At 41.9% G+C, this 14,147-nt stretch overlaps 1 protein-coding gene across 2 annotated transcripts; it reads right to left on the reverse strand.

Moving 5' to 3' along the window:
- Window positions 1-167: 167 nt before the first annotated feature.
- Window positions 168-13,394, reverse strand: myo5c (myosin VC). 2 transcript variants are annotated; one of them, XM_019856958.1, is made up of 40 exons: window positions 13,260-13,394; window positions 12,884-12,994; window positions 12,627-12,798; window positions 12,397-12,541; window positions 11,051-11,207; window positions 10,827-10,970; window positions 10,675-10,756; window positions 10,482-10,589; window positions 10,251-10,357; window positions 9,664-9,929; window positions 9,501-9,582; window positions 9,277-9,417; window positions 9,066-9,188; window positions 8,643-8,726; window positions 8,390-8,521; window positions 8,220-8,317; window positions 8,002-8,088; window positions 7,814-7,925; window positions 7,513-7,724; window positions 7,258-7,423; window positions 7,025-7,171; window positions 6,787-6,951; window positions 5,233-5,326; window positions 5,094-5,157; window positions 4,743-5,017; window positions 4,605-4,668; window positions 4,426-4,506; window positions 4,150-4,330; window positions 3,965-4,058; window positions 3,803-3,866; window positions 3,556-3,724; window positions 3,392-3,476; window positions 3,211-3,306; window positions 2,722-2,876; window positions 2,444-2,533; window positions 2,201-2,351; window positions 1,831-2,116; window positions 655-829; window positions 509-589; window positions 168-421 (listed from the first exon to the last, which is right to left on the reverse strand). In XM_019856958.1, the coding sequence occupies exons 1-40, from the start codon at window positions 13,284-13,286 to the stop codon at window positions 269-271; spliced, it is 5,226 nt and encodes a 1,741-aa protein (XP_019712517.1). In that variant the 5' UTR covers window positions 13,287-13,394; the 3' UTR covers window positions 168-268. The 2 variants fall into 2 exon arrangements, with proteins under 2 accessions (XP_019712517.1, XP_019712518.1); XM_019856959.1 differs by lacking the exons at window positions 6,787-6,951; window positions 7,025-7,171 and having other exon boundaries at window positions 7,327-7,423.
- Window positions 13,395-14,147: the final 753 nt, after the last annotated feature.

Consider the following 14,147-nt stretch of genomic DNA (forward strand, 5'->3'; position numbering starts at 1 on the left):
AACCGGTTGTCAGCCAAACGCAGGGCACACAGAGACAATCAACCATCTTTGCTCACACTCACACCTCAGGGGAATTTAGAGTGTTCAATCAGCCTGACATGCATGTTTTTGGAATGTGGGAGGAAACCGGAGTAAACCGGAGAAAACCCATGCAGGCCCGAGGAGAACATGCAAACTCCACACAGGAAGGCCGAAGCCAGGATCAACCCCACAACCTCTGCACTGTCAGGTCGACGCGCTAAACACTCGACCACCGGGCCTCCCTTGGTCAGATCATGGTTAGGAATTCCAGGTGAAGGCTACTGGGAACCTGCAGCAGCTCCAAAGCCTGCGAGGACACGCAGAAAGGAAACGTAACGGGGAAACGATAATGTGCATCCATCATCAGCTGCGCAGCGCTGTCGTGATCTTGTCGAAGTGACTGTAACAAGGAGGACATTTAGACTTTTCAGATCCAGCGTCCAGGGCGTGACATCAGTCGTTTTAAAGTCGCGAGATGGGAGCCCACCTGAACTTTGCGCACAAATGACGACGCCACCCTCTTCTCAAAAAGGTCGACGGGTGTGTATGAATTCAGAATCTTGACGATCTGTGAGAAAATATTCAATTGACTCATTCGCGTTTGACAAACTTGAACGGAACTGGATGGTATACCTGAACTGTGTTGAGCTCAGTGCATTTCTCTGTGATGGCCTTAGCGTCGTCATCTGTGGACTTGCTGACCTGCAGCAGCCAGGCGGCCTCGATCAAGGGCTTCAGAGTGTCGATAAAATGACAACTCTGGAAGTCTTTCTCCTGAAGCCACTCTTCCAGGTAGCTGATGTTGCATCTGGAAGAGCACAATTGCTTTCACACTTACAGTAGTTGGGGCACACAGCAGCCTGTTCTTGTGAGAATTTTAAAAACCTGGCTTACAACACATATTTATTCCTTAGCTATAAACACACTTTCAGACTCTATCTACTCTTGGGTGAGTGTGTAATTTGTTTTTTTACTCTTTTATTGTTTCCAAATATCCATCCATCCATCCATTTTCTGATCCGCTTATCTTCACGCCGCAGGGCATGCTGGAGCCTATCCCAGCTGTCTTCGGGCATTAGGCGGGGGACACCCTGAACCAGTTGCCAGCCAATCGCAGGGCACACACAGACGAACAACCATCCGCGCGCACACTCACACCCAGGAACAATTTTGAGTGTTCAATCTGCCTGTCATGAATGTTTTTGGAATGTGGGAGGAAACCGGAGTACCCAGAGAAAACCCACGCAGGCACGGGGAGAACATGCAAACTCCCCGCAGGAAGGCCGGAGCTGGAATCGAACCCAGTACCTCTGCACTGTGAGGTCGACGCGCTAACCACTGACCCAACAAGCCGCCCGTTTCCAAATATTATTATGTTAATTTGTTGTATGTTTGTTTGGATTTGATGTACTGCATTTTGTTTCAAGGGTGGGTTTTTTTTTCTTCAAGTGCTCTATAAATAAACTTAAGTTGTGTAAGTGTAGATATTATTATATAAATAATAAATTATAAATGGAAATAAAATTGAAAGCCTATCAGCGGAAATGAGGCCCATTTTTTTTACCCCATTTGCAGCCTTTGCAATTTGAAAATTGCATTCCGCTACATTGCGATATGGATTTGAATTTGATTACTTGCTCAGCCCTAGTTTACAAAGTGTGATGCAGCATTTCTGCGTTGTGTGTGGAGAGTCTCGTAGTAGCAGAGCTTTGAGCATGCGACCGCCGCAGTGCATGGACAAACATCCAGTTATGAATTTATCATGATGAACATTTCACGCAAATCTCCTGCACATACACAAACACAAACCTGATTTGCATTCCTTTTCTGCAGGAACACATGTCTTTACGCAGTAGCAGGTTGTTGAGGGTGGTCGCCCCGATGTGGAAGAGCAGTTGCTTGACCACCTGTTTAATGAGATGCGGCTCGGTGCCGTGCTGTGTCATGTTGCTGTGGAAGTGAGAGAGTCGCTGAATGATGAAGGAGATGGTGTAGGTTTCCATGTCATCGTTGTTTTTGCGAGAACGTTTAAGGAAGCCCCTTAGTTTCATGCTGGAAATGCCCTGCAAGCTTTCATGCTCCAACATACCGGGCACTGCGGGGAGAAGCACAGTTAGTAGTACGAATTAATACACAAAATTTATTTTTGTTTTTTTTTTTTTTTTGCTTTGTCACATACCAATCGCAGGGGTGAGAGCTCTTTCCATGGCGGCGATGAACTGGTGGTAGATGCAGATAGCCAAGTCGCTGACAACCTGCTGATGGTCTGACAAATCAAAGTTCTGCAAGCAGTTGTTCACCTGACGGGCGGTACTGTGCTTGCTGAACTCCTTTTGTGCACAACAAAATATGAGATATGAGGTCTGAGGTGAAGCAGATCTGCAGTTATCTGTAATACGGTTAACAAAAAGTGCTCCTTTACCACTTCTCCGCTGTACTGCTTAAGACAGTTGAGCAACTGATACATGTTGGACAGCCAGAAGGACAATAAGGCCAAGTCATTCTGGTGAGTCTGAAATGGGAACATTCAGTTTATACTTTTATTCACTGGCTTCTCCATAGTAAGTCTTGCATCATGACAATACAGCACACAATATGTTGTCCAACAACTGTAAGGGAAAGCTAAAATTGTGCAATGAATCGATAAACATATATTTGACAGAGTAGATCAGAATCGAAAAGAGCACACTTCAAACTCACCATGGTGACCTTTTTGACAGCACTAATAGTCGCATTCATAAAAGACCGGAGTTTGTCTTCGTTGTTCATGTAGTCAGCATGGCGTATGCACATGAAGAGAATGTAAGCTGGCAAGACAGGAATCATGTTGACCGCCACACCTTTGGGCTTCAGGTCTGCAAGAGACAAGAATGTGCGATCGCGTTTTCAAGTTTGGCGGGTGACGAATGAATGAAAACTAAAATGTGCACATTGGTGAGGTCCAGTTTTTGGTTGGTTTGCCACAGTCAATCGGACTTTTGTGGGTCTCAGCAACGAAATGAAAATCTTGTCTCTTGTTTTTCGATGCTGACGTTATTTTTCTGACAGGACTTCCAGGTACCACTATTCACATGACATCACCGTGTTTATTTCTGCGATGTGATTATAGTGATGCAATTCATAAATGCATCGGTCTCTTATAGATAATTCATAAAAATAAATTAAAAAAATGATAATAAAGGAAAATACCTAAAATAAGGTTTTGAATGAGTCGAGATTCATCCTCTAGGTTGTACTCCAACATTCCGAGATAATGTTTGGGAACAGGTGAAGACGTTTTCTGGGCTGTGTGACACAAGAGATCATTGAAACCACAGTTGACCTGACTGTATTTATTCTAAATTAAACCTGTAAACGAGAGGCAGGGTACCTTTTTGTGCTGTTTCAAGGCTTATCATTTGATTCTCTAATTGTTTAATGACTCTTTCCTTCTGGTCAAGTTGCTCCTCAAAGTCCTTTAAGAAAAGCAGAGTTAGGGGTACACTGGCCAGTATTGTAACCAGTCAGGTTTAACATCTAAAGTACTAAACGTACCAAATTTCTAGAAGATAACTCGGCGGCTTCTAGTCTCAGTCGGATCTTGGCATCTCTCTCCATCTGCAGTTGCCTGCTCAGGTGATCATTCTCCTCTTGAAGGTCTTTGATTTGACCTTGAAGAGTCGTCTTTGCCTCCTCCAGCACCTGAGTTTGATCCTCAAAGTTCCTGGAAGGAATCAAAAAAATGCAGTCAAGGATAGTGACAGGATGATCGAAACATCCGACTCCAATCTGAATATTTCACCTGCACTTTGAACTCTCTTCTTCCACCTTCTTTTGAAGAGTATTTTTAATCTCATCTGCTTTTTCTTGAAAAGTACAAAAAAAAAAAAAAAAAAAGTGAACAGAATTACAAGCAAAAGCAAAATGTTGAATTCAAACAACCACTAGCCAGAATTAAACTCACCCTCTAACTCTTTTCTCTGCTCTTCTACAAGAACCTCACACTCATGTTTTTGTCTTTGCAGCTCTGAAATCTGAACTTTCAGCTCAGGTATTACCTGACAACATACAGATCACGTGAACAAAAGATGACACAAAAATGATTTGGCATTCAATATAAAATCATCTCGAAAGAACACTCAAACTTACGGCGTTCTCGCTGCTCAGCCGGATCACCTCTTGGCGAATGTTCTCATTCATGTTATTTTTCTCGGTAAAAAAAGTTTGCAGGCTGCTGTTCTCATTTTGAAGGTAATCCACTTTCAGTCTCAAGCCTTCTATTTGAGTCTCATAGATTTCCTTCTGCTCCTTGCGGTGGTTCTCCAGCGTTCTACCAAAAATAACGTCAAACAGATCACACCGAGTACACCTTTTTTCCTCACAGTGGCTATGTGGAAGGATGACTGTGGCAGTCATTAAACAGACCTGGTAGCTTTCTCGAGACCATTAAAGGCTGCCAGAAGGTCTTCAGCTTCATATGTCTTCTCAGAATAATCTGCAGTTATCCTTCAGAAGCACAATAACAGACACTTCAATGACATTATCAAAAAAAAAAAAAAAAAAAAAAAAAAAGAGAAAAAGGGAGAATCTAAATAACCAATTACCCCAGAAGCACCTCTTCTTTAACAACGCTTCCTGAGAGTACTTTTGAAATATCGTGCAGTTTAGCTGAAAAACAAACATTAGATTCACAACAATGCTGCATTTGTTTTGAATTCGAGATCTTGAAATATCAGCGATACCTCTCGCTTCTTCAGACTGTTGCTTCATCTTTCGGTCTATGGTTTGCTTTTGATTCTGGAGGTTGCTGAGGTCTCTGCGGAGCTCAGGAATGACCTTGACGTGCTTGGTGAGCTGGGCCACTTGATCCTGCAGGTCGGCGCTCATTTGTTCGCCGTCTTCCAACTTCATCTTCAGACTGACTCTCTCGTCCTTCAGCCTCCTGAGCTCTTCTTTCAGGATTGCCAGCTCCTTCTCGTGTTCCTCTCTCTGGATGTCAAGTTTGTTCTCAGCGATTCTGAAGAGAGGAAATCCCATTAGTCCTTAATGACTACTGCAACATATTACGAAAGGGTATTTTTTTTTTATCCTACTTTCGAAGCCTTGCTTGATTTTCTTTCTCTTCCAGTAGAGTCATCTTTATTTGATCAAACTTTTCTGTTGGACAATGTCAAATATTTGATACAAATACATAAAAGGATAGACCGTGTGGAATAGATGGACCCTTCGTACCTTGTTGCTGTTGAGCGGAAGCTTCAAACGTTTTCTCCATGGTCTGTTTTTTAATGATTAACCCATCAACTTCACTTTGAAGATCAGTCAATTTCTGTAGCGCAAAGACAAAATGAATGATTTAAAGAGCAGAAAATTAAAATTGCTGCAGACATCATTGAGGAGCGCCCATTGACTAGCTTACGCTGTTATGATGTTTTAACGCGTTTACGTCAGGCGTCCTAGCTCAGATACAAGTCAGTTTTCGCGTAGCTATAGAACAAGTTTTACAAAATCAGTTGTGAATTCCAGTCAACTGAAATATTGTGAGGAATGATTTGCAGACACAAATGCTACCCTTGCTGAAACCGATGCTGACCTCTAGATTCCAACTCTTAAATTTGCTGTTGGGGCTGCCTAAAATAAATGTGTTGACATCACTTAGCAGCAACTTGCTTTCAGTTTACCATCAGGTATGAACTTCTCGGCAGGGTTGGACCTCGCCAACCGCCATTTTCGTTTCCTTCCAAAAACTGCAGAAGCTTTCATGCATTTCTTGAGTGCATGACAGATTGAAATCATGATGCCAACAAGCACAGATAGTAAGTAGCCGATTGACTGGGCTGGAAGTGGATCAGTGTATTTATGGCTGGTAGACAGATGTTTGCGGAGCAAGCTTCTGATGGAGGCTTTGCAGGAATGCAGTCAAGGTTCGCGTGACGACCCCGTTCCATCAATCCTACTGAATGCAGGCGCAAGCTATTAATACAGTCCATCGTTTATCACATCCTGGCAAGGAAGCCGTCCAGTGGTTCGTGCCACTTGTCCAGCACAGACTTTAAAAGGATGCTCAGCAAGCAGGGTTGATGTTGTTGTGTTGTATTATTTTGTCATTTTATGTTAACTGTTCTTTTGACGGCGGCGCGGGCACCCGCAGCGGCTCCTCTTGTTGTCTTGTTATCTGGTTGAGAGGGGAGAAATTTCATCTGTGCTGTATGTTGCACATACAGCGCATTTGACAATAAAGTTGTACTTGACTTGACTTGATTGACTTCATAAGGCTCCCTTGAATCTTGCGTGGTCTTGTACTTCACCAAAAGAGAACCTCCAGTCTTTGTTTGGGGTCATTGTCGAAAGGATAGGTGGCAAATACTTGGATTTAGGGTTGCCTGTCCCTGGTTGGGATGTCTGTCTTCTTTCTCAGAGGAGCTTGGTCATTCTCCTCGGAACAGTTGTCTTTGATTTTCACACAGGATGAGCCATTATGGGTGCTTCATTCACCCATGTTCGTACTTGATGTTTGCATTGCTTGTATTTTTTGCTGTTTTGGATTGATTATTGCAGACACAATGTGCACAAAGGACTTGTGGAATGTGGGGCGCACACTGCAATGCTTTTGGCGTTAACGTGGCCGGTATATCGGTATTTAAAATGTAGTGGAATATGTTGAGTACTAACTGTTACTTTTTTGATTGCTTGTAGACGGCTGTAGAAAAAAGCTCTAAAGATTTCAGGGATCTAGGCCAAATCCGATGTTGTCCAGTCACATTGAGTCTACAATCAAAACTGACTGACCAGAGAAGCATCTTCTTTGGCTTTCTTCTCTCTTGCTTCCAACGATGCCTTCTGGACAGCTGATTTTTCCAGCTGTGCCTCCAGAGCATGCAGCCTATCCATGGCTTGTGAATGGGAGTTGGCCAAACTCGTCAGTCTTTCCACCAAACCGCGGTTCTCTTTACTCTGGGATGAAGGATCAGGGATTAGGTTACGTCTTCTCCAAGGACTGGACGATGGGCCGTGAGACGACATTTACCTGCTCCTCATTCTTCTTTCGGAGCTGCTGTACCCTGAAGGACAGTTGAACCTGATGCACCAGTTGACGCATGGCTTTAAAACGTCGCCGAGCCAGCCATGCTCTGGCGTACTTCTGCAGCACCAACGCCTTGCGTGCTTCCACCAGCTGAGCGAAGACGATGATGCCGTTTAAACCCTAAGTTTGATTCCGTGGCTTGACAAAATACTGCCAAGTAGGCTAAAGTTACAGACCTGTGAATAGGATTTACGGGCCCGCCAACCTCGTGTGAAAGCTTGGATGGTGATGATGGCCAAGCGTACCGTTTGATAGCTCTTCTGTATGCGGAAGCCTCTCCAGTACCTTTGAATGACCACTGCTGACCAGCCCCGCTTCAGGTTTGCTGCGCTCACCGCTTTACTGCAGTTTCACAAATGAAACGACACAAATTGTGTGGATTTTTGACCTCAGAAACTCAAGATTTTGAGCCATTGCTGATAGCTACTCACCGTACAGTCCTCTTGCCACGGACGTACTGTTGAACCAGGATGGCTGCCTGCCTCAAGCGTTGGTATTTCCTTCTCTGGTTCCACCCACGGACGTATTTCTGAATGGTAATGCAAGCCGCTCTTAGTCGATCCAGACGCAGCTTTTCTAAATATGCGACTTGACCAGCTCGAAGGAAGATCTTTGTGCGACCAAACTTATACTGGTTCGGGTCCTGAAAACAGAGCCGTGGAGAAAACACAACAAAGTGGTCAAGAGAGACATTTGTCAATTTGTCAATAGAGACAGAAACAATGAAGCCACCTGAATCAACCTCTGAAGCACATATTTGCACGTCTGTGTCTTGTCATCGAGGCTGGCCTCCTCATTGGTCATTAGGACATTGTAGCGGCTGTAAAACTCAAAGTAGGTCCACCTGAAAACCAAACATATTTGCATTGGAATTAGATGACATTTTGTCATTTACTGACATCTATTAGTAGTCAAAGCACCTTGAAGGGTAACTTTGGGCACTGATACGAATTGTTTCAAGCACTCCACAGGCCCGCAGCTGTTGCACCACCCTCCCGGAATCGTATCTGAAAACAAAAAGTCACTTGCTCAAAAAAAAAAAAAAAAAAAAAAAAAAAAAAAAAAAAAAAAAAAAAAAAAGCTTCTAACGAGGAAATAGAGCTTTACTTATGTAAGTATTTACAAGTACAGTACTTACTCAAATGGCAGCTTTTCATCATTTGGCTTAATGCAACGCACATAGTGAGGGGTCGTAGCATTCAGTGTCTCCATCAGCAGCGAGAGAGAGCTGCAGAACTACAATCACAATGTGTCAGCATAGACACAAAAACATGACCCAAATTACTAAGTCAACTTTGACATGTCTACCTTATCTCCAACTGAGGCCCTCAGCTGTTTATTGGCCGATTTCACACCAGGCTTGGCCGGCTTCACTTTGATGCCTTTTATGTTCGGAACACTCTGCCCCTCCTCTTGAAAAAATTTGGCCAGAAAGGCGAACTGATGATAGTGACGAGAAGGAGAGAAATATGTTAGTGTGAGAAAAATAAAGGTTGCACGCTAAGATTTGTTGTTGATACATACAGTATTCTTACATAAACATTTGTTTGACTGTGTTTACCTTACTGGCTTTCAAAACCTCAACCAGTTCTTCATAAAGAGCATCTCGGTTCTTCTCAAGAAAACCTTTGCACTGATACTCCACCTGTTAAGCGGCAAGACGAAAGAAAAATAAATCATGGTACACTACACTCATCAAAGTATTTGGACACAACTCTTGATTAATTCATCAGGGATTTGACGAGTTATCTTGTGAATCTTAATTCTTTACCAAGACATTTTGGAGAATTGTATCCCTCCAATGTGTCTGGAAGACTTTGCGCAAGTTGCCTTTTGGTCCAAACACGACTGTATGCCAGTTCACAAAGCAAAGTCCATCAAGATATTCCTGAATGAATTTGGTCAGGAAGTACCCTCTCTCACCCTTTTTACAATAATTCTAATGCTCATCGTGTGGTGCAATAGGTGTGGATGTGTTCTGTACCTTGTCTGCAAAGTGTTGAATGATAAAGGTCTCATTTGACAGCTTGGGCAACTCAAACAAAGGATTGCTGTTCAGATAGTTGGACAGTTTTTGGAGCCAACTTTGATCAGTGCCTTGAGGAAACTAAAGAAAATAGCATATTTGTATTTGAAAACATGTGATTGAAAAAGTAAGCACCCATTAATCGTAGTGATTGAAAAGTCTTTTGTACCAAACACTCTTCATCAAGCAAGTCCAGGATTCCCATTTTGGCTTCAATCAAGTCAATGACTGGCTGATTGTCATAGAAATCTATTAACGTCCATGGAATGTCTTCTTTCATGTACTCCTCTTGTTCCAGTTTGAACACATGCTGGATAGAAAAAGAAAAGCATGAATAGGTCCTCCATCAAGAGGAGTGGATCGGGTTTTGTGCTAGTTTGGGTTGATACAAACCAAGTTAAACTGCTGCTGAAGCTTTTCATTGGCATAGTTGATACAAAACTGCTCAAAGCTGTTGATGTCAAACGTCTCAAAGCTGAGGAGCGCATAATGAAAGTTGAGATGAAGAAATAATGAAGAGACAGAAAATCAGAAGAACACTTTTTTTCCCCCTTACCCATAAATGTCCAGCACCCCTATGAAAGCATGTTGCTTCCCTGGGACCTGCAGTGCTTTGTTGATCCTGTTAATAACGCAGTTAAACAAATGAGCATAGGTCCGTTTGGCGAGAGCATCTCTGGAATTCACTGCACGGTCTTTGGGCAACGGTTTCACCACCGTCTCGGCCACCAGGACAAGCCTCCGATTGCACAGCCAACGCACTAAGTCGTCTGCACGCACAGCCAACAACTCGCAGACGATGTGCAGATGTGAATCGCTGTTCTGAAAGTCAATAAAAAAAGACAACAATTGTAAAACAGTTCACATCATTAGGTACACCCTCACAAACTGAATATAAGATCCAATAGAGAACAACATAAACATTTTCAAAGATGATAAGCATGAATACAATTTTTGATTTGAATGCCATTTTGCTCATTGTTGTGGTTGTAGTTTAACAACTATTAACAGTTAAAATCCAAAGCGCGCATATTTGTGAAGGCAGATTTCCATCTTTCAATACAACTCTTGCATTGGATTGTGCAGGTGTACCTTAATGTTGTCGCCGCGGTAAGTAAGGCCTAAAAAACAAACAAGACTCACAGAAATGGACGACCGATCATCCCCGGAGCTCTTGATTTCCACATTTCCCAGATGGAGAATGGCTGCAAGAACTTTGAAAACATCAGACTGAAAGTCCTCCTTCAGCCCTAAACAACCACAAAGAGGTCAAGTGAATATTATATAAATATTATTATTACAAAATTATTATGTAAATATTATGCAGCACTGTTGTGCAATTATAAATTTGACTCCATCTAAAGCATGCTTTACCCAAAAGTGAAAAGGTCTGCTGAGTCTCCTCCATGCCTTTCCTGTCATCCACACCTTCAATTATGATATCGCCACCCATGCCTGTGTAGTGGAACTCATCTGCACTCACTGCAGAAAAAAAAACAACTAAACATTACATATATGGACAAACGGTACAGCAGTGAGATTCTGTCTCAAACCTTCACAAACGTACTCAGTTTCAGTGCCTTGAACTGTGGCAGATGCGCACAGGCGCACAGTTGGTAAAATATGTGATAGTTCCGCTCAGACTCAGCCTGAAAGCAACAACGTCACACATGTGAGACAGTATAGGAGGATAATTAACCAGAATATCCAGTTGTTTACCTGGAAAACAACTCTGGATTTCTCCAACAGGTAAGTCCTCATGTTTGCACCAATTATTCGATACCTATTGTCAAAACTGATCTCAGTGAATTTCCCAAAACGGCTGCTGTTGTCGTTCCTGATCGTCTTTGCATTCCCAATGGCCTGAGAGAAAGTCAAGCAAGTTTGACACATCAGCCATCATCACTGTGACATTGACTGAACACGACCAAAGCGTTTGTTACCTCTGTTATGGGATTGGACGCCAGAACCTTGTCTTCAACTTGGGTCTTGCTGCCAGATTTGCTGACAACAGCAAAATACCTCATAGCATACCGAGCGGACACTGTTTTACCAGCTCCAGACTCTCCACTGATGATGATGGATTGGTTCTTATGGTTTCTGGTCAAGACAACAAAAAATTGTTAACTGTTAATAATAACAATAATTTTATATATATATATATATATACCGGTATATGATATACCAATTTCAGTTTTTAATAATGGATATGTATTCTTTCATAGTGGATCTGGACTAATGAATACATCCACATAAAAGTTGACCAGTTTCATATATTTACTGAAGGGCAACCAACACTCCACCATGTGTAAAACTCTTAAGACCCATAACATTTGTTGTACCAATACTATAATCAATGTAACTGAGTGGAGAAGTGTGGCACGAGTATCAGTCATGGAAAAAAAAAAAAAAAAACATACATTAAATACAAACAACATTTAAAACAATATAATGAAACAGATACAACCTGGTTAAACTTTTATGCACAGTACATTTTGTACTCTTCAAGCACAGTACAGTTCAATTGTATTTAACTTTTTACAGTAGAGCTATATTTAATGTGATTATTTTTACAGATATTTAAGTACAGTTTTTAATTAAATTTTAAATGCAATAGTTTTCAGCCCATATCTCAGAGTTATTAAAAGTGAAGACAATAGGGGTGTTCACACGGCACACATCTGCATCGGTGCTGCACCGACGTACTTTGTTGCGATATATCTTACACCGGTGTAAATTTTGTGGGCCATTCACACGTAAACAACGCATTCAATACCCGTATGTAATCAACTCTTCTCATGTGTCGTAGCGAGTCTACCCCAGTAGCGTTCACACATCCGATTTTATATCGGTGCTGCCCCGCAAACGAGCATATACTCCGGAGTAAATTTTTAAACCACCGCCTTGAGCAGGGTTAAATTTGCTCCGATTTAAGCTGTTTTCACGGGCTACACCGGTGTAACTTTGTACGCGTGAACGCTGTATGGGGGCAGCCTCGGTGCTGCACCGGAGTAAAAGTTTGCCGTGTGAACATCCCTAATTTGCAAGAAACATGAAGTCGACACATGATATGCTTTTGCGGGATATATAAAATGATGTTGTGGGCCGGATCTGGTCCCCGGGGCTTGGGTTTCACACCTGTGCGTTATTTAGATTCTCACGAAAAGTAATGTAATTATTTTTTTTTTTTGGGTGGGGGTGTCTTGTTTTTGTCATGTTATTCCATATTTTGCCAAGTTAGTTGATAACACATTTTGTTAAAATTCCTCTTGTCTGTGCTCTTGCTCACCTGGCCAGCTGTTTGTAAGCCTCCTCTGCCACTGCAAATATATGAGGATCCATGTTGCCCATGTTCTGACCAGAGTATGCGTGAATGATTGCATCTCCGTAGATATGAAGCTGCTTGTAGGGATTCAACGCCACCAGGATGATGCCTGCAGAGGAGAGGCAAGACAAGCCAGGTGAAAACAACACCTCAGAGCTAACACAAGTGAAACAAAACATTCCTTCTGCGCCTACCACAGTAGGTGTAGATGATTCTGGATTCCAGAAAGCGCACTTTAAGGTTGTGCAGGACAGCAGGTTCATGGAGGTAGCTGAGCGCAGTGAGATCATTCTCCCCAACTAAGATGTCTGGGTTGCGAAGAGGAGGGAGTTCTGGTGGCGACGAGTCAACGATGTACTTGTGCTCCTTTAAGAAAGAGATAAAGTTTATGTATGTGTCTGGTTATCTTATTCAACAACACGTGTTTATGAATTTTGTCAATTTCACTTACTGTGCCATTTTCCAGTAGCAGTTGTAAACAATCATCTCCATAATGGAAATCTCTCACGATCTCTGCTGATTTCCACACATGTTCATCATCTGGAATCCACACTCTGTTGTACTGGAGTGTAAATGCAAAGTTACACCTTAAAACATTTGTAACACGTCGATATTTCCCACTTTAAATATTTTCCCTTTACTTGCACTTGCATAAGAAGGAAAATAACATGTTGGTTGTTGTGTGACAGTATATATACAGTGATAGTTAATTTGCCAGAGCATTTTTGCTTTCCAAAATGATTTACAAAGTAACCATATGTCTCTTTAGTAGTATTACAAACACATAATTTGCGACATGGCGTAATAATTTGTAGTTTTTTTCTTACCCGCGTGTATAGCTGAATCAACGCCATATTTTAGCGTTATTGTTGTAAACCCTAATGTCGAAAAAATGTTTTCATCATCTGAATTGTACTTCCGAAGTGACCGACATTTTTTTGGTCCCTGGGTTAACTCAACTATGACAAAATTCATAATTTAAGGTAGGAATGAAATGGCATGTCCGGTTGGCTTGTCAAAATAAGTGGAGACCAAATTTGGTTTCATGCAAAATTGTTTTTTCTCCATTGGATTTATCAGCGTGTGATCGTATTCAATCGGCGTTCAATTCATGAATGAATTTTAAGCGCGGAATGGTTCGCAACTGAAATATGCTGTTTGGCAATGTTCAATTTGATTGATTTTATTTTGAAAAAGCCGAGTTTTACACCGCTGGTTTGTATCTTCTCCTCCTTGCTAGCTTGATTTTGCCGGCGGGAGCCTCTCACCTGTTGCTTCTGTGACAGAAGACTCCACCCACCTGTCTTGTGACGCGCGCTCGTTTGTTCAAGGATCCAAAGCGAAAGAATCCGGATACAAATTCCATAAAAGCTACTTGGGAGATTAACAGAAAGTAATAGGAAGTCTAATTCAATTCACACGGTGACAAAAAGTACCTTCACGTGACCATATTGTAGTACCAAATGGTGATTGATTTTCTATTTTAATGTATTTCCTTGTGTAAAGTTGGCTTATTAAATAATATGCTACAAAACAAACTTTTGAGAGATTTTGGTTTGAAGATTAAAAAAAAAAAAAAAAAATGTGTTTGGCCACAGACAAGCAGATCAGTTTTGGACTGTACGAACCTGTCTGATAACATTTGTCATGTTCATTTCCTGAATGAATGAGCCGATTTATAAAGTAATGCTTGTAATGACATAAATAAAAATGAC

The sequence above is a fragment of the Hippocampus comes genome, unplaced genomic scaffold (genome assembly GCF_001891065.2).
Source record: "Hippocampus comes isolate QL1 unplaced genomic scaffold, H_comes_QL1_v1.1 scaffold186, whole genome shotgun sequence".
Taxonomy (NCBI): Eukaryota; Metazoa; Chordata; class Actinopteri; order Syngnathiformes; family Syngnathidae; genus Hippocampus; species Hippocampus comes.